The 18,028-nt window shown below is 39.9% G+C and overlaps 8 protein-coding genes across 8 annotated transcripts; 5 read left to right on the plus strand and 3 right to left on the minus strand.

Moving 5' to 3' along the window:
• Positions 1-177: 177 nt before the first annotated feature.
• On the plus strand, positions 178-1,275 carry C5L36_0C00370 (uncharacterized protein; the record flags this gene model as incomplete). The annotated part of the gene is made up of 1 exon (XM_029465710.1): positions 178-1,275. The coding sequence occupies one exon, from the start codon at positions 178-180 to the stop codon at positions 1,273-1,275; it is 1,098 nt and encodes a 365-aa protein (XP_029321570.1).
• Positions 1,276-1,326: 51 nt separating this feature from the next.
• On the minus strand, positions 1,327-3,257 carry C5L36_0C00380 (uncharacterized protein; the record flags this gene model as incomplete). Its single annotated transcript, XM_029465711.1, has 2 exons — positions 1,327-2,468; positions 2,543-3,257. 2 exons carry the CDS (start codon positions 3,255-3,257, stop codon positions 1,327-1,329), a joined length of 1,857 nt encoding a protein of 618 aa, XP_029321571.1.
• A 198-nt stretch (positions 3,258-3,455) lies between these two features.
• Positions 3,456-3,848, plus strand: C5L36_0C00390 (uncharacterized protein; the record flags this gene model as incomplete). The annotated part of the gene is made up of 1 exon (XM_029465712.1): positions 3,456-3,848. One exon carries the CDS (start codon positions 3,456-3,458, stop codon positions 3,846-3,848), a length of 393 nt encoding a protein of 130 aa, XP_029321572.1.
• An 880-nt stretch (positions 3,849-4,728) lies between these two features.
• Positions 4,729-6,042, minus strand: C5L36_0C00400 (uncharacterized protein; the record flags this gene model as incomplete). Its single annotated transcript, XM_029465713.1, has 1 exon — positions 4,729-6,042. The coding sequence occupies one exon, from the start codon at positions 6,040-6,042 to the stop codon at positions 4,729-4,731; it is 1,314 nt and encodes a 437-aa protein (XP_029321573.1).
• Positions 6,043-7,915: 1,873 nt separating this feature from the next.
• Positions 7,916-8,371, plus strand: C5L36_0C00410 (uncharacterized protein; the record flags this gene model as incomplete). The annotated part of the gene is made up of 1 exon (XM_029465714.1): positions 7,916-8,371. One exon carries the CDS (start codon positions 7,916-7,918, stop codon positions 8,369-8,371), a length of 456 nt encoding a protein of 151 aa, XP_029321574.1.
• A 60-nt stretch (positions 8,372-8,431) lies between these two features.
• On the minus strand, positions 8,432-9,673 carry C5L36_0C00420 (uncharacterized protein; the record flags this gene model as incomplete). Its single annotated transcript, XM_029465715.1, has 1 exon — positions 8,432-9,673. The coding sequence occupies one exon, from the start codon at positions 9,671-9,673 to the stop codon at positions 8,432-8,434; it is 1,242 nt and encodes a 413-aa protein (XP_029321575.1).
• A 1,352-nt stretch (positions 9,674-11,025) lies between these two features.
• On the plus strand, positions 11,026-14,832 carry C5L36_0C00430 (uncharacterized protein; the record flags this gene model as incomplete). The annotated part of the gene is made up of 1 exon (XM_029465716.1): positions 11,026-14,832. One exon carries the CDS (start codon positions 11,026-11,028, stop codon positions 14,830-14,832), a length of 3,807 nt encoding a protein of 1,268 aa, XP_029321576.1.
• Positions 14,833-15,102: 270 nt separating this feature from the next.
• C5L36_0C00440 (uncharacterized protein) lies at positions 15,103-18,027 on the plus strand (the record flags this gene model as incomplete). The annotated part of the gene is made up of 1 exon (XM_029465717.1): positions 15,103-18,027. One exon carries the CDS (start codon positions 15,103-15,105, stop codon positions 18,025-18,027), a length of 2,925 nt encoding a protein of 974 aa, XP_029321577.1.
• Position 18,028: the final 1 nt, after the last annotated feature.

Raw genomic sequence — 18,028 nt, forward strand, 5'->3', positions numbered from 1 at the left:
GAGCTTTTTTTTTTTTTCTCTGTTTCTACATTTAAAATTATTTTTCACTTCCTCTAGACGATATTGAAGAGATAATAAAATTTCAGGCAAAAAAAAAAAATAAGTGGTTTTCTTTTGTTTCCATTCCAAGCAACAGGAAGAAAGACAAAAGTGTAAATCTTTGGCAGTAGAATAGTCATGTCTGGCTCTAAAGAACTCACACATTTTACCACACACGAAAATTTCACCACGAGGCTAGTTTTAGCTACTCTTTCTGGTAAATCTATCAAAATCTCCAATATTCGTTCAGATTCTTTGAATCCTGGTTTGGTGGACTCTGAAATCTCATTCCTTCGGTTGCTTGAATCGGTCACCAATGGTTCCATAATTGAAATCTCATACACGGGTACTTCCTTAATCTACCGTCCAGGTTTAATCACTGGTGGTTCTTTCACACACAACTGTCCCGATTCGAAATCTGTATCGTATTTTATTATCCCAATGTTGATGCTAGCACCTTTCTCGAAGAAGAAATTCTCCATTGTTTTTAAAGGATTGACATCTAAGAAACATGAAGTTGGGTTGGATTTCATCAAGTGGGGATTTATACCGTTAATGCAAAAGTTCGGTATAAGGGAAGTTGAATTGCATACATTAAAGAGAGGATCCTATCCAAACGGAGGTGGTGAAGTGCATCTGTTGGTGAATTCTTTGATTCCACAGCCAATCACAGTTCATATCTTAGATATCCAAAAAATATCATCCATCAGAGGTATTGCGTGGTGTACCCGTGTCTCCCCATCTGTTGTTAACCGTTTGGTTGATGCTTCTAGATCTGTTTTAAGGCAAACAGGATGTGAGGTAAATATAACAACTGATGTTTGGAGAGGGGAAAATTCAGGCAAGTCTCCTGGTTTTGGCCTAACATTGTTTACAGAGTCCAAAAAGACACCTTTACGATATATCATAGACGACGTTGCCATAAGTGGTGAAACACCTGAAGATTTAGCAGATGATCTCTCTTATAGATTTCTCGAGTTAATAGAAAATAGCGGATGTGCACCAAGGTACTTATTGGATATGGCATTTATATTTATGACCATTGGTAAGGAGGATATTGGTAGATTCATCGTGAACAAAGAACAAATAGATTCAGAGCTGATTCAATTGTTGAGAGATATCAAACTACTATTTAACACAGAATTCTACTTCCAAGAAGATGATGATAATGACAAGGCGCTCATTGCAACATGCAAAGGTATTGGTTTCACTAACGCATCAAAGAAGATCGCATAATCTCAAAGCTCATTTGTAAAATACATAACCTTTATACAAATAGATATCTTTTTAAGTCCCTAAAGGCATATCTCTCAAATCGTCCATTAATCTTTGAACATACCCATCCTGTATTTCAGAATACTTACTCCGTTGCTCAAACCAGTCTTGGAAAATCTCACTGAGAAGGTACTTAACCTTTTGAAACAATTTCAGTTCATTTGCAAAACTGGTCTTTACTAATATAATCTTGGAAATAAACATATTCAACTTATCCATTGACTCGGTTAATATGTCCACGTGTCTCTCAAATTCCGAACCTTTGATGTCAGATCTGGATCGACATTGTTTGATTTTTTCTATTGCTCGTATGATTCTTTGTAACAAGCTCTGAATCTCCTTTTCCGTTTCCAACTTGAAATTCATCAGCCTTTCAATGAGAAAGTGTAAGCTGATGTAATAATCTTGAAATCGCTTGAAGGATTCAAACACATCATTGTTGATTATTTGCACTTCTTCTTCCTTTAACTTTTTCGAATTGACGAAAAACTTCGATATTTGCCCCATAATTGAATTAATTATCGACATATTATGTATTTCATTGTTGGCTCGGCCACTCTTGGTATTTAATATATCCTCCATATTGAATACCTCGCCATCTACTTTGGATAAACTCTCCAATAAGTTGGAAAACCTTTGGTGATCAACAGATAATGCAAGTTCTCTCCTTTCAATTCTCTCCACTAGCACGTAAATTTTAGACCACGTCTCCGCCAATCTTGTCAAATTGTCATTCATTTTTGCAACATTGGTGATGAAATTTTTGTCTTTGTAATTCATTGGGCTTTCGTTCCATAATTGATTGATGCTATTGATGACGAGCTCATTCCTGGTCTTCAAAAGAGGATCAGTTCTCCCCTCGTAGTTATCCTCATTATCAATGTCATCAAAATCACTTTCCTCATCTTTGAGACCTTTCATAATATCTGAAACATCTAGCTTGAATCGTCTGGCCAAATTTAGCCTGACGCCGTCAAATTCCTCATTCAACTCAATATTGGCGAATTTCTTCCAATTAGAAAAGTCATTTGGAACTGTTAGGAACATCACAACCAAATTTTCCTTGGAAAGAATGGGATGTTTGCATAGTTGATACAAAAACCTCTGTAGTCCACGCCTTCTCTTTTGAAGGAAAACAACATCATTCGATGAAGCTACTGTTATTGGGAGAAGTAAAGTTAGTATTTGCTATGGATATTGACTTGTAGAACGATTTAACAATACCTACATGTAAACTTTTTAGGGGGTAACTCGGGAATCAACCTGAAGGGATACTTCTTCCATAAGACCTCAACCAACCAAGCGAAATCGCTGTACCTTCTGATGACTTTAGTTATATTTTCATCTTCATTTGACGGCCTCTTCTTTGATTCGGGAATATTATACTCAGATCCAAATTTCAGAGTATGAGAAATCAGATAATTGATATGCTTGAAAACCAAGCCTTGCTTTTCGGGTATTTCTTTTACAGTTATCGAAATCCCATCCAGTGAATTTTTCAAGCTTAATGGGTTGAAGGACTTTATCTCCTCGTCTGACCAGACCTTGACTTCAGCAGGCTTTACCAGATCTTCCTCATTACTTTCGCTTTCATACTCGTCAATTTGTTCACTGTTGGTATTTGGGGTTAGCTTCAATTTGTTCAAATCCTTGGTAGTTGTGCTTAAGTCTAATTTGTTATTGGCAATTATACTTGAAGAATTGTAATTCCCCCATCCACTATCCACAATAGGTTCGACACTACCGAGCATCGAGTCCATCATTGAGGATGCAGTGTTTAATTCATTGAACAAATTCAAGTTGTTTGACACATCACTAGTTCCATTGTTTCCAGCACTATCTGCAGTGGTATGTATAGAGTTACCAAGTGCCACAGGAAGACTCTCTTCCTTCCTCCCTTCCTCAGACCATGGATCCACATCAGTAAAGTAATTTATCGACATGGTTCTGCTCTATCAGGTATGAGTTGTCCTTAGAAATAAAGGATTTAACTAATGAAAATAGTATAGTCAATTAAATATAGATTTATGTGCATAGTCGAGAAATTTCCTTAGAACCTATGCAATATTTAGGTGCGAGCCTCGTTGCCAATTTAATCAACCTTACCAACCCCAAGCTACTTTCTTATCGGACAAAAAAAAATGGTCCAAACAGTGACATGGAAGGATGTTGAGCAGCAGGGCAATCCATTATTATCTCCTGCTGTAAAGAGCAATGGACATGTGTTCACATCTGGATGTTTAGGCACCGACAAAAATGGAAAGATTCCAGAGAGTCTAGTTGAACAGACTGAAAATGCAATTAGGAATTTACAAAAAGTTTTGGAGACAAGTGGTTCATCGTTAGACAAGGTCCTGAAGGTTTTATTATTTATCAGTGACGCCTCCTTTGTAGGCGAAGTGAACAAGGTTTATGGTAAATATTTCAAGAGCAAGCCAAGTCGTTCCTGTGTTGTTGTTGGATTCCCAAACAAGGCTGTTAAAGTCGAAATTGAATGTGTGGCCGAATTCCTACCATTATCAGCAAAGTTATAGTGGAACATGTTTGTACAAATATTTAAGTCCTTAGGTTAGACCTAGTTCAAAAGCCAAAGTGCCTAATTCCTCTAGAAAATGTGTAGATTTCAGATTCGAAACCCAAGTTTGGCGGCCCAAAAAAACCATTCAATCCACTCGGCCACGCAAGTTTCAAAGGTGGCAAAAAAAAATGCGGTAATAACAATCATTTATTAATCACGTGATTGCAAGAGTGTTAAAATGAAATTTGAAAAAAAAAAGGATTGTCTTATCTTAACCACAACCACATAGAGGCTTGGGAGATTTTGTTTAGCAACAAATTTTGAGAAAAACTAGTACTCTAAAAGCTTCTTGTCTTTGCAAGGAGAGAATTTACAGTAAATTTGTCTTAACCTCTTTTGAATTTGATAACTTCTTACCAGAATAATATGCAGTTTGCTATAAAAGGAACAATAGATCTCACCGGTACGAACCGCCAATCAAATTCCCACAGCGTGATATCCTTTTCAGAAGACAAAAGGAGCAATATAAAAAATGCTACATTGTGTTATGCCTAATGGGATAGAAAATATAACTCTTTCCATTACTCTTCTGGTTTTTATTGGAACAATCACTCTTGCAAATTTCCTTGACTGCCACGTTATGAATGAAGAACAATTACACTGAGGGATTTTAAAGCTGCCCTGTAGAGTGATGTCCTTTTGTTAAAGTCTGTTACACTACAACAATGGTTTTGAAAAAAAAAACCCATTGAGAAATTAACCAAAGTCCGGGATTATCGGAAGAGCGCAACTTAATAAACACATCGTTACAAAATATTTTTTTTTCATTAAATTCATTTATAAACGTAGGGACTGTAAAAATTGTACTAGATATTTAGTAAAAGCATTAGTTAGATTTATAATTCGTGGGCAGTTCTGAACTTCTTACCAGCGTAGACAGCCTTGTCACCTAATTCTTCTTCAATTCTTAATAATTGGTTGTACTTAGCCATTCTTTCGGATCTAGCTGGAGCACCAGACTTCAATTCACCGGTTCTCAAACCAACAGTCAAATCTGCAATGAAGGTATCTTCGGTTTCACCAGATCTGTGGGAAACCATGACACCCCAACCTGCTGCAAAGGAGTCGTTAGCAGCTTGGATGGATTCAGACAAGGTACCAATTTGGTTGACCTTCAATAACAAAGCAGAAGCAGCCTTCTTTTCAATAGCAGTCTTGATTCTTTGTGGGTTGGTGACGGTTAAGTCATCTGCAACAATTTGAACAGGGAGCTTTTCAAAGTTGTTAGTCCAGGTTTCCCAGTCATCTTCTGCAAATGGATCTTCCAAGGAGACAATTGGGTAGTTTTTACACAATTCAGCGTACAAGTCACCTAATTGGGAACCAGTGATGGCCTTGGAACCGTCGGAGTTTGGATCCTTGTAAGCCAAGTCGTACTTACCATTCTTGTAGAATTCGGAGGAGGCAGAGTCCATTGCAATGTCAATCTTACCCTCGTAACCTGCAGCCTTAATAGCAGACATAATCAGGTCAAGAGCTTCTTGTGGGGTGTGGATATCTGGAGCAACACCACCTTCGTCACCAACGTTACCAGCGGATTGACCGTAGGTCTTCTTGGTCAGAGACTTCAAGTGGTGGTAAACTTCAGAACCCATTCTCAAAGCTTCAGAGAAGGATTCAGCACCGGTTGGAGCAATCATGAATTCTTGGAAGGCAAGGGAACCGCCCGCGTGGGAACCACCATTGACGACATTCATAAATGGAACTGGCAAGACATAAGCATCCTTGGAACCGGAGATCTTATGGATGTATTGGTATAATGGAACCTTCTCATAAGCTGCAGCAGCCTTAGCAACAGCCAGGGAGACACCAAGAATGGCATTTGCACCCAGCTTACCCTTGTTTGGAGTACCGTCAAGGTTGATCAAGAATTGGTCAATCTTCAATTGTTCAGTAACTGGAATCTTTGCCTCAACTAAAGCTGGCGCAATAATCTTGTTGACATTGTCGACAGCCTTGGTGACACCCTTGCCTAACCACTTGGACTTGTCGCCATCTCTTAGTTCTAGAGCCTCGTGGACACCGGTAGATGCACCAGATGGAACAATGGTTCTAAAGACACCTTCAGCAGTGGTTAATTCAACTTCAACAGTTGGGTTACCTCTGGAATCATAGACAGATCTTGCAAAGACTTTGGTAACAGTGGACATTGTTTGGTTGGAGGGGGTTATATGTGTAAATATAGAGTTTGTGTTTGGTTGTGTATTGATGGACACTGGGGAAAGTTATCTCTCTCTTCTAAAGTTCCAACTTCTTCCTCTCTCTGGGGGTGGACATCTCCTGTCTTTATATACCACCCCCCCCCCCTCATAGTCTGGAACTCTTCCCCGTCCGAGAGCGACGTGATTTTCCCTATATTTCTCCTTCCAAATTGCCCCATTGAGGCAACCGCGTGATACGCCGGGTCTTTTCTTCCCGGGAGTGGAGACAGTTCCCAAGTGGTAAAGTCCACTTCCATCATGATCCACCTCCATGACACTCTTTTAAACACATGTGCTGCACATGTGTTGGTGTGGTTACACGATATACAACCATGTTGGGCAACCACAGGTGCGCAGCATCAACAACGGGGCGAGTCAGGAGGAACGGTAACCTTGGCGGTTTACGAATGAGGTGTTCCCCGTTGGAGAGGTGTCTATGGACGACCATCCCAGTACAATGGACGGGTTGGTTGGTGTGGTTACGGTGTCAACGACAGAGACATGGGCCAACAGAGACATTATGGAGAGACGTTGGGAGTGGATCCTCCCTGGAAAGGGTGTCTTTGGCGAAGTGTTGTTGATTTGTATGTCTGGGTCGGTTGTTTGTTGTGCTAGTTGCTGCATAATGGTACCAACACCAGCGGTTCTTTTGTCCTCCTCTGCAACAGGGGAACTCGGCCACTTGTTTATTGGGGGGGGGGGGGGGGGGATGCCACGTGGTAATGAAACATTATCAAGGGACCTCTCTTTGTAGGGGTACCTGTGATGTGTGCGTGTGTGCATGTGCATAGATGCATATTGAGACAGTTGTGTTCATTGACTGTCTGCATTTCTCCAGAACCAATAAAAAATAAAAATAGTAGCAATACCTACACTTTCTGGACCTTGTAGTAACGTAGACGCCGTAAGGTTGCATTTCACGCCAGCTTGAGAGGGGGAAAGAACTACCAATGGCAGTAGCAGAACTGGACCGCCTCTCTTAACCAAGCAAACTCTCATGTTCACTAGTACTGGGGTTCCATGATGGCCTATTTGCACATGCACTCAAAGAATGTCCTGTGCAATAAAACGTCAAACTCTTGTATTGCAATTACACCTAGTGGTCAATGTTTTTTTTCCTCACATGATATATACAATGTACTGACAAGAGGCACTCCTGGCCTTTACCGGAAAGACTAAGGAAGTAACAAACTCCTTCCATGTATAATACCATAGTAATATGTACACTTTGGACTAATGTCCCAATGTGGTGATTGTTTTTGCTACCTAAACACCACGGCAGGCACAACCACTACTTCACCGTCTATGGAAACATGACGATCCAAACACATTGCTTTCGCCACTACCGGGTTCAATCGCCGACAATGCAAGACACATGCAGACATGTGAAGCCGGTTTTAGTTAGGTACATACTCTACAAAAGCAATCGAATTCAAAACCTTCATTTGGTACGGACCCACAACATCAACCTTTGTAACACATCTCGAACTTTACTTTCCCAAAGCTTTCTATGTCGTTTTGGCCTATAGGGCCCATTACAAGAAGGCAAGCTGGTAGATGTCTCTTGCTGCTGTAGTGCAAACATAGATGTACCGATATCGGTTCGTCTCATACATACATATACATATATATATATATATATATATATATATATATTCATACAACTGACCAAGTATGCAAACAACGTGCCGACGCGTCGCTCTTTGTGAGATAAGGCTCGGCATTTTTATCACCAGAAATCCAATTTGAGGCCGCTTTGGCTTCTATCAGTACCCATCCCCAGAAACCAGTTACTTCTTATCATTGCCATACAACTAAATCAATGGTCTCTCCTTACCTCCCCTTCCTAGCGGCATTACCAATCACTAAACCTATTCCCGGCGACTCCCCGATTGAAAATTGTGACATCACAACCCACCAATCTCTAAAATTACGCAGTGTTGATCTATCGCCAAACCCGCCTGAACGAGGTGCCAACTTGACCATCACGGCCACCGGCTGGTTGGACGACGACATTGTTGACGGAGCATACGTGGACGTTGTTGTCAACTACGGCTATATCAGACTTATCTCCCAAACCTACGATCTATGTGAACAGCTTCCAAACGTGGACATGACATGTCCAATCGAGAGAGGCGACTACAAGTTGACCAAGGAGGTTGAAATCCCAGGCGAGGTCCCTCCTGGTCAGTATACCGTCTTTGCGAGGGCGTATAACGCCAATGATGAGATGATCACCTGTCTAACCGGTTCGGTCAACTTCGAGGCGCTCATATAGGCCCACTAGGAGCTAATACACCACTTGTTGTATATACATGTGTGTAAAAGTAATACATACCTACTGTAATAAGGGTGCACGATCGCCGTCGCTAGTTCCAGTATTGGCTATAGGAGGCACCTGAGATAGCTCCAACTCTTCAAGCTCCTGGGCAAGCATCTCATCAACAATTATGCGCTTTTTGATCTTTTTGAGTTGCCATTTCAATGGGATAAACCTAACATAACCTTCTCTTTCGAAAACTGTCCTTGACTTTAATAGTAATATGATGAACAACCAAAACCCAATATAACTGATGACACTACCGTACGTTGCCGTGTTGGTCCATCCTAGTAGTGCATTGAAAATCATCCACCCACCATCGGTCAAACCATTACAACAGTTGACATGCCATATAGTATTTGCAACATCATAACTTCCCGGACCAGAACCGGTCTCACTAGTATCCTGACCGACTTTCTGAACAAACCTTTCCAATTCGAAAAACCAAACACCCCTAGACATTAGTCCCGCCGCAACCAAGTAGAGGAAACAAGTTGATGCAATCAAAAAATATTGAATAGACATTCTATTTCCACCACTGTATAAGATGCATCCAATGGTAACCCCGAGAATGGCACCCGCAGCAATAGCAAGCGGGAAGGAGGAAACTGGCTGGTTCACCCCTATACCACCAACGAAAACAACAGCCTCCAACCCCTCTCTGAGAGTTGTGATAAAGGGCAAAAAGAACAAAAAGTACTTGTCCTTCAAATTCTGTTTTTGCATATCGGCAATAACAACTTCATCCTCATTCCCTTGGTGGTGGTGGTGGTGATGGTGATGGTGCTGCTGCATCGACGAAACTAAACTTGCCTTCCACTTGTTCTTCATCGCATTGATCCTAAGTAGAGACACACCCATAATGGCAATAATGACACTGCTCAAGATGGAAAACATACCTTCCCATATTCTTTCCGTGTAACTCCACAAGTCGGTGCCAATAAAGTAAAAGAGCGTTATGAAAATTGCACCAATAATGGCACATATACTGACACCACTAAACGCCCCCGTCCAAACTTGCATCCTCATCGAATCATATTGTCTCCGATCGATTGTTAATTCACCACCTGCTGAATATGAGTTTTGTTTGATAAAGGACAAGAGAACAGAGACAATGATGGCCGCCTCAATGGTCTCCCTTAGAATAATAAAGAAAATCTGTGGCGAAAATATAGCTTCAAAGTCTATCATGGTTATCCTGTCCGTGTACTTTTGAGGTGGTACTTGGTCTTGAAATTTGAAAGCAAATTGAATCTCCATCAGAAATCTCCTTATTAACGAAAAATTTCCCCAATTGGCAACGTTGTCTATTCGTCCCCTTTAAAATCACCAGAGTGCGGACAGTGTCAATTTGCACCTTGTGTTTGCACTTCTCCATTGGATAGATTCAGTTGAAGTCGGGCGATAAAGCCGGAGAAGTTTTGAATCAGAACATGTTCCCCTCAGGATGGAAATGTAGTTTCCCAAAGTAGGGGAAAGTACAGACCACGGTGTATATACTTGTAGTCATAGTTAGGATGGAATGGAGATATTTGTCTATAGCCTCACCCAGCGGACACCTGGTAGTTTGGATGGTGTGGACATGGCAAAGTATGGGTTCTGTCATGTCCACTCTGCACCAATGTTACAGGTACGGTTGCAAGATGGACTAAGGAGCAAGCGGCATCTCTGAGGGAGCCCTAGTGTCCGTGATGTTTGTAGTGCCGTTTGGCTTTATCGGGTACAGGCTAGTTGGAATAGGGGAGGGGCGACGTGATAGAATATGTACCAATGGCATCTCTTCTCTGCCATTAAAAGCGCCGACACTACCGAGAGTCTCAAATCAAATACAAGGTCGTTCAACCGTGTATGTCAACAGACGTATTTGAGGGAGAGCAGTGCCGGCAACGACAGAGGTTCTACCTTTTGAGAGCTTCTTGCGAGTTGCAAATATCCAGCCGGGCTATAATGGCACACTGGATATATATTCCATGCTAGCAGAAGCTTCAGATTATGAAAGTTTCAATTGGAACCTGGCTACCTAGTCTTCTACCTACTTGCTGGCTTATACGTATATAGATATATGTGTATACATTTGTGCATCATATCTTGACTACCCGGGTTGTTTGAAAACCTTAAAAAGACCAACCACAGACATCTGTATCTACACAGCTTGTATGATGGTTTGTGATATGTTTGATCTCAGGATGTTACAATACACCAGCCAGAGTTTCGGTGAAGTTTACAATCGGTAGCAGCCCGATAAGCTCCTCTGCGCTATTAGGCAATTTTCCTGCCTTCCAGGTATTCTTTCAACAGTCTTAAACTCATTATCTTGTTGTAATCTCCACCCCCTTCTCCACTGGTCCCTCTGTGGACATTCTCTCTGTTTCCCGCTTCATTCCGTGCACCTCTCTCATTCCCGAAGGTGTTATCGTCCTTCTCTTCCAAGACCGTCTGCGTTATTAATTCAGCTTCCCAAAGTTAGCGAATTAGCTAACAAATAATAAGGGAAGACTCTCTTGCCTAGTGTGATTTGAAGCTCCGCCACCTTTTCTCCTTTGTGGTTGGATTTGCTTGCCAAGACTATTGTTGAACAACAAGACCCCCCCCCTCCCCCTCTCGAAGTGAAGATGATGGGATTTAGCAAGAGATCTCGACAGAAAACAGCAGCTCCAGCCAGACAAAGCGCAAGTGCAAATGGCGGTGGAATAAAGAAGGCTACTTACGAACACACAAAGAAGAAAGAAGTGGGCGTTTCAGACTTGACACTCCTATCGACAATCTCCGACGAATCAATCAACGATAACCTCAAGAAGAGGTTTGAAAACGGTATCATCTATACATATATTGGACATGTGCTTATCTCTGTCAATCCATTCAGAGATTTAGGGATTTACACCTTGGAGACCTTGTTATCTTACAAAAATAAAAACAGACTAGAGGTCCCTCCCCATGTTTATGCAATTGCCGAAAACATGTATCACAATATGATGGCATACAATGATAACCAATGTGTCATTATTTCTGGTGAATCCGGAGCTGGTAAAACTGAAGCTGCAAAGAGAATCATGCAGTACATTGCTCAAGTTTCGGGTTCTCTTACCAACTCCACACAAATCCAAAGAATCAACGATATGGTTTTGGCTACCAATCCCTTATTAGAATCGTTTGGATGTGCCAAAACCTTGAGGAATAACAACTCTTCCAGACATGGTAAATATTTAGAAATCCAGTTCAATAAAAGTTTTGAACCTGTCTCTGCCAATATTACCAATTATCTTCTTGAAAAACAAAGAGTTGTTGGTCAGATCCAAAACGAAAGAAACTTCCATATTTTCTACCAATTGACCAAGGCGGCAGATGACAATTATAGACAGATCTTTGGTGTCCAAAAACCAGAGCAGTATGTCTATACTGCACAATCCGGTTGTACAAGCGTTGATTCTATTGATGACGTGCACGACTATACGGAAACTTTAAAGGCAATGGATACAATTGGGTTGTCAAGTGAGGAAAGGGATCATGTTTTCAGGTTGCTATCTGCCATCTTATGGATCGGTAACGTTTCGTTTATAGAAGACGAAGAAGGTAACTCTAAAATCAGGGACGAATCGGTCACTAATTTTGTGGCATATTTGTTACAGGTTGATGCTACATTGCTCTGCAAGTCATTAACCGAAAGAACAATGGAAACATCTCATGGTATGAAGAGAGGTTCTATCTATCACGTTCCATTGAACACAACCCAAGCAACTGCTGTCAAGGATGCCTTGGCTATGGGTATTTACAATAATTTATTTGATTGGATTGTTGATAGAGTCAATCAGTCATTCTCCAGTAATAAATCAGATATCTTCAAATCCATTGGGATTTTGGATATTTATGGTTTTGAAATTTTTGAACATAACTCCTTCGAACAGTTATGTATTAATTACGTCAATGAAAAGTTGCAACAGATTTTCATCCAATTGACTTTGAAGTCAGAACAAGATGAGTACGTCAAGGAACAGATCCAGTGGACCCCTATCAAGTTCTTCAATAATCAAATCGTTTGTGATTTGATTGAGTCAAAGAGACCCCCTGGTATTTTTGCTGCATTGAATGACGCATGTGCAACTGCCCATGCAGATTCTTCAGCAGCAGACCAGTCTTTTGCACAAAGACTAAATATGCTATCGACTAATCAGCATTTTGATTTGAGAGGCTCCAAATTCGTTGTTAAGCATTATGCAGGTGATGTTACATATGACATTGCTGCAATGACAGACAAAAATAAAGACCAATTATTGAAGGATTTGTTAGAGTTGTTGCAAACTTCACAAGATCCGTTTATTAGAGAATTATTTCCAAATAGTGTTGATCAATCATCTAAGAAGAGACCTCCAACTGCCGGCGATAAGATTAAAACCAGTGCAAATCTATTGGTGGATACTCTATCACAAGCAACACCTTCTTATATTAGAACCATCAAGCCTAATCAACATAGATCCCCTACTGAATATGACACCAAGGCCGTTCTGCATCAAGTTAAATATCTTGGTCTAAAGGAAAACGTCAGAATTAGAAGAGCAGGTTTTGCATATAGACAAACTTTTGAAAAATTCGTTGAGAGATTCTATTTATTATCAACAAAAACTTCGTATGCCGGTGAGTATATTTGGACAGGCGATGCTAGAACTGCGACTGAAATAATCCTCAGAGATTCTAATTTTGATCCATCTGAATGGCAGCTGGGTGTGAGTAAAGTCTTCATCAAAAAGCCAGAAACTTTATTTGCACTCGAAGACCTGAGAGAAAATTATTGGGCCAATAAGGCAAAGGTCATTCAAAGGGCTTGTAGGAAATGGCTAAGAAGAAGAGAAGAAGCTGCAAAGATAGTACAGAGATTATGGAGAATTAGAAATAAGGGCTTCCAAGAGACCAACCAATATATTGAACTAAGAGATTTTAGTAATCAAATTGTATATGGTAAGAAGCAGAGAAGAAGGTTAAGTGTGTTGGGCTCCAGACAGTTTGTGGGAGATTATATTGGTGTGAATGATAAAACCGGTGGCTTTGGTAAGTTCATCAAAAATGCAATAAATTTGAAGGATAAGGTCAAGTTTTCTGCAAAGGGTGACCAGTTACATTCTAAATTTGGTAGATCTTCTCAGAGATTACCAAAGATTTTCCTTATTACTAAAGATGATAGATTTATAGTGGTTGGACAGAATGTTGTTAATAACAAGGCCCAATACAGCGTTGAGTTTAACAAACCAATTACATCCATACCACAAGTTAGCGTTTCAAACCTAGCCGACGATTGGTTAGCGATAAACTTAAATTCTAAAACTGAACCCGACTTGTTTATCAACTGTCTATTCAAGACTGAGATTTTAGGTAGATTCAAGAAGGCAAACCCGGCAATCACTATAAACATAGGATCCAAAATTGTTTATTGCAAGAAACCAGGCAAAAAACATACAGTTAAATTCCAGTTGGCAACCTCTGGCAACACCGATGCTTACAAGTCGAGTACGGTGTCTATTTCCAGAGGTAGCGAACCGAACGCTAAGAACCGTCCATTACCTCAGCCAAAGACCAAGTTTACCGGAGACAAGATAGCTGCTTACAAGAGGGCTGCTCAAAATAGAGGTGCAGGAAAGAAGTTATTGTCTGCATCTGCAGCTGCAGCTGCATACAGTCCGTCACAAACACAGGCGGCTCAGCAGCAACAACAACAACAACAACAACAACAACAACAACAACAATATCATCAGCCTCAGCAGCAGCAACATCATCATCAACATCAACACCAACACGTACAACAAGCTTCAGTCCCAGCACCACCATCTGCTAACAACAAACCAAGACTGTCTAAACCTGCTGCTCCTCAACCTAGACCGAAACCTGCTGCACCGGTGTCAAGGAATAGACAATCTATGCAACCAACATCTGCTCAAACATCAGTTGCAAAACCAGCGCCAGCCCCGCCAGCTCCACCAGCCCCACCAGCGGCTGTCGCAAAGCCAAAGTGGCCTACATACAGAGCTGAATATGATTATCCAGGGAACAATGGCTCTATGGCTCTTACAAAGGGCGACATCATGTACATTCTACAATCTGAGCCAAGCGGTTGGTCATTGGCCAAGACATTGGATGAAGCTACTGAAGGTTGGGTCCCTACTGCTTATATTGTTGAATGCGAACCACCGTCTTTATTAGGTGGTAACGTGCAATCTGCTCCAACTTCTACGCAAGCACCGGTTCTTGCACAAACGACACAGACAGCAAATGCCGGCAACAATGCGAATGGCTTAGCTGATGGCTTAGCTTCTGCTCTTTTAGAGAAAAAGCAAGAGGAAACCATTTTGGCTACTGATCTAGCAGCTGCTATTAGGCAACATGCACGCAGGGAGAGTGATGAGGAAGACGATGAAGATGACGATGATTGGTGATTCCGACGATATTCAATTTCACAGCATGTAATACGTGTTAGGCTCTGTATAAATTATAATGAGACCCTTTGTTATTTATTGGTTTCGTTGTGCTTGCGATCTGTAGTATACCTTGTATTTTTTTGGTAGAACACCAAGTCAGGAGTTGATTTGTTTTAGGAGGAATTCGTGAAATTGAAATTTTTTTTTCTAGAATAGTTGTAATCTGTTCCTGCTACATGTATTTTTCTTTCCAGAGGAGGGCAAGACAGAGACGAGTATCAATCAACAATGTCAGACATCAACACAGTGGTTCAAGTATTGGAGAAATCAGTTGACCCGAAGTTTGCCAAGGATGCGGAAACTATGTTGAAAAGTATGGAAGCTCAACCTGGGTTCCCAATTACTTTACTACATGTTGTCGCAAATGAGAATGTACAGCATTCGAGTAGATTAGCTGCGGCTTTATACTTCAAGAACTTAATCAAGCGTAAATGGATCAATGAGGCAGGCGAATATCAGATTTCAATGGATGATGTCAAAATGATCAAGTCTGAAATTGTTGGATTGATGATCATGTTGCCTGATTCATTACAACTTCAAATTGGGGAGGCAATTAGTTTGATTGCGGAAAGTGAGTTCCCAAATATGTGGACAGAGTTGATAGATGAATTGGTCAGTAAATTGACGTTGGAAGATTTAGTTGTTAATAAGGGAGTCTTGAAAGTTGCACATTCGATCTTCAAGAGGTGGAGGCCATTGTTTAGATCTGATGAATTATTTCTTGAAATCAAAATGGTTCTAGATAAATTTGCAGTACCATTTTTGGCAATGCTTAAAAACGTTGATTCCTTAATTGACGCAAGTTTGCAAGATGCCAATAAATTGAAGTTATTGTTTGAGAATCTATTATTGTTGGTCAAAATTTACTACGACTTGAACTGCCAAGATATTCCTGAATTTTTTGAAGATAATCTAAACGAGGGCATGTCCATCCTATTGAAATACTTGACTTTCCATAGCACTCTCTTGGAAGATCAGGATGAAGACGAGGATATGGATTTAGTCATTCAGGTCAAGATCAACATTTGTGAACTAATTCAACTCTATACTACTAGATATGAGGAAGAGTTCCAAAAGTATATAGAAGGTTCCATCCAGATTGTTTGGGACTTATTGAATAATATTTCTACCCAACCGAAGAATGATATATTGGTTTCCAAGGCATTACAATACATGACATGCGTTGTTGCGTTGTCAAACTATCAACAACTGTTCAGCAATGAAGAGGCAGTCAAAAAAATTACAGAGTTGATCATTTTACCAAACATTACTTTAAGAGAGAGTGACCTGGAGATGTTCGAGGATGATCCAATCGAATACACAAGAAGAGATCTAGAAGGCTCCGATGTTGATAGCCGTAGAAGAGCAGCAACAGATTTTTTAAGAGCATTGAAAGAATCAAACGAAAACTTGACAACCAGCATTATGATGAGTTACATCAACCATTACCTTTCATTGTATAACGAGAATCCAAGGGAAAATTGGAAATTCAAGGATATTTCGATCTATCTCTTTTGTTCAATTGCATCGAAGGGTTCAATCACCACATCAGCGGGGATCACAAGTACAAATTTATTAGTAGATGTTATCAAATTTTTCGGCGATTTTATCTATCCAGATTTAGTTGGTGAAGTGTCTTCGCCAATTTTGAAAGTTGATTCAATTAAATACATTTACATTTTCAGAAACCAACTAACAAAAGAACAACTAATTGAGACATTACCATTATTAACAAGCAACTTCAATGATCTCAACTATGTTGTTTATACATACACGTCGATTACTATTGAGAAAATTCTATCCCTAAGGAACCCAATGAATCATCAAGAGCTCTTATTTTCGAAATCTGATTTTACAGTTGAGGTTTTAAATAATATGTTGATGAACTTATTCAAATTGATCTCTAAGATGGGGTCAACTCCTGAAAAACTATCCGAAAATGAGTTTTTGATGAAGTGTATCATGAGAATTTTGTTGATCAGTGAGGATAGTTTGAAGGGTTCAATAGTTGGAATTTTACAGGAATTAATTAAAATTGAAGAATTGATCTCTAAGAATCCGTCCAATCCAAAGTTTTCACATTACACATTTGAGTCGATCTGTATTATCCTCAAGTACAACAAGGAAAATATAACCGATTTCTTTGCATTTTTAAAAGCACCGCTTTTTAGCATTTTAGGTCAAGATATCCAGGAATTCATACCATATGCATTCCAGATCTTGGCTTACATTCTTGAGTCGTACCCTAAGGAGCAAGAAATGCCAATTGAGTATGAACAATTGATCAGGCCATTATGTTCGCCACAAGTTTGGGAGTTCAAGGGTAACATTCCGGCAATTAAGAGGCTATTAAGCGCAATTATAGAGTATAAGCCATCGGCGTTCCAAACAAGTGAAGACATTACACCTATTTTAGGTATTTTCCAAAAGTTGATCATATCAAAAGTCAATGATATTTTAGGTTTTGAATTTTTAGAGACGATATTGATCTCTATTGATATCAATTCGTTGAAGCCATTCTTGAACCAGATTTTTATTATCATTCTAACCAGATTAAAGACATACAGGACCGACAAGTTTGTCAAGAGGTTTATTGTTTTCTTGAGTAAACTTTCAAGCTTAGAGTTAAACCCAGAGCTGAATAAGAACCAATGGAATAGCAGTGTAGTGATTGGGATATTTGAGAGCATCCAAGCAGGATTATTTGAACAGATTTTGAATAATTTTATTTTATCCTCAATTACAAAGTTTAACAACTTAATCGATAAAAAGATATTGGTTGTTGGATTGACCAATTTGATTGTGGAAAACTATCCGACGATTAATGACAGTGAGATTGCTAAAATTTTCAGTGAATTGCTCAAGTTGTTAAATAGTGATTCGATTGAAAACTATAAATCAATCAATGAGAATGCAGAGATTATGCTAGAGCTTGAAGTTGATGATCTCTCATTTGGCTCTAGCTTCAACAAGTTGAATATAATTCAGTTGAAACCACTCGATCCCATCAGTGGCAACATCAGGGACAAGAGCACACTTGTTGAATTTTTTAAGATGAAAATTCAATCAGTTGATCATCAGTACTTGTTCCAATTGATTCAATCTCTAGATGACGAATGCAAGTCTGCTGTGTCTGCCCTAGGCATAGCATAAT

This window comes from Pichia kudriavzevii, chromosome 3 (assembly GCF_003054445.1).
Source record: "Pichia kudriavzevii chromosome 3, complete sequence".
Lineage (NCBI taxonomy): Eukaryota > Fungi > Ascomycota > Pichiomycetes > Pichiales > Pichiaceae > Pichia > Pichia kudriavzevii.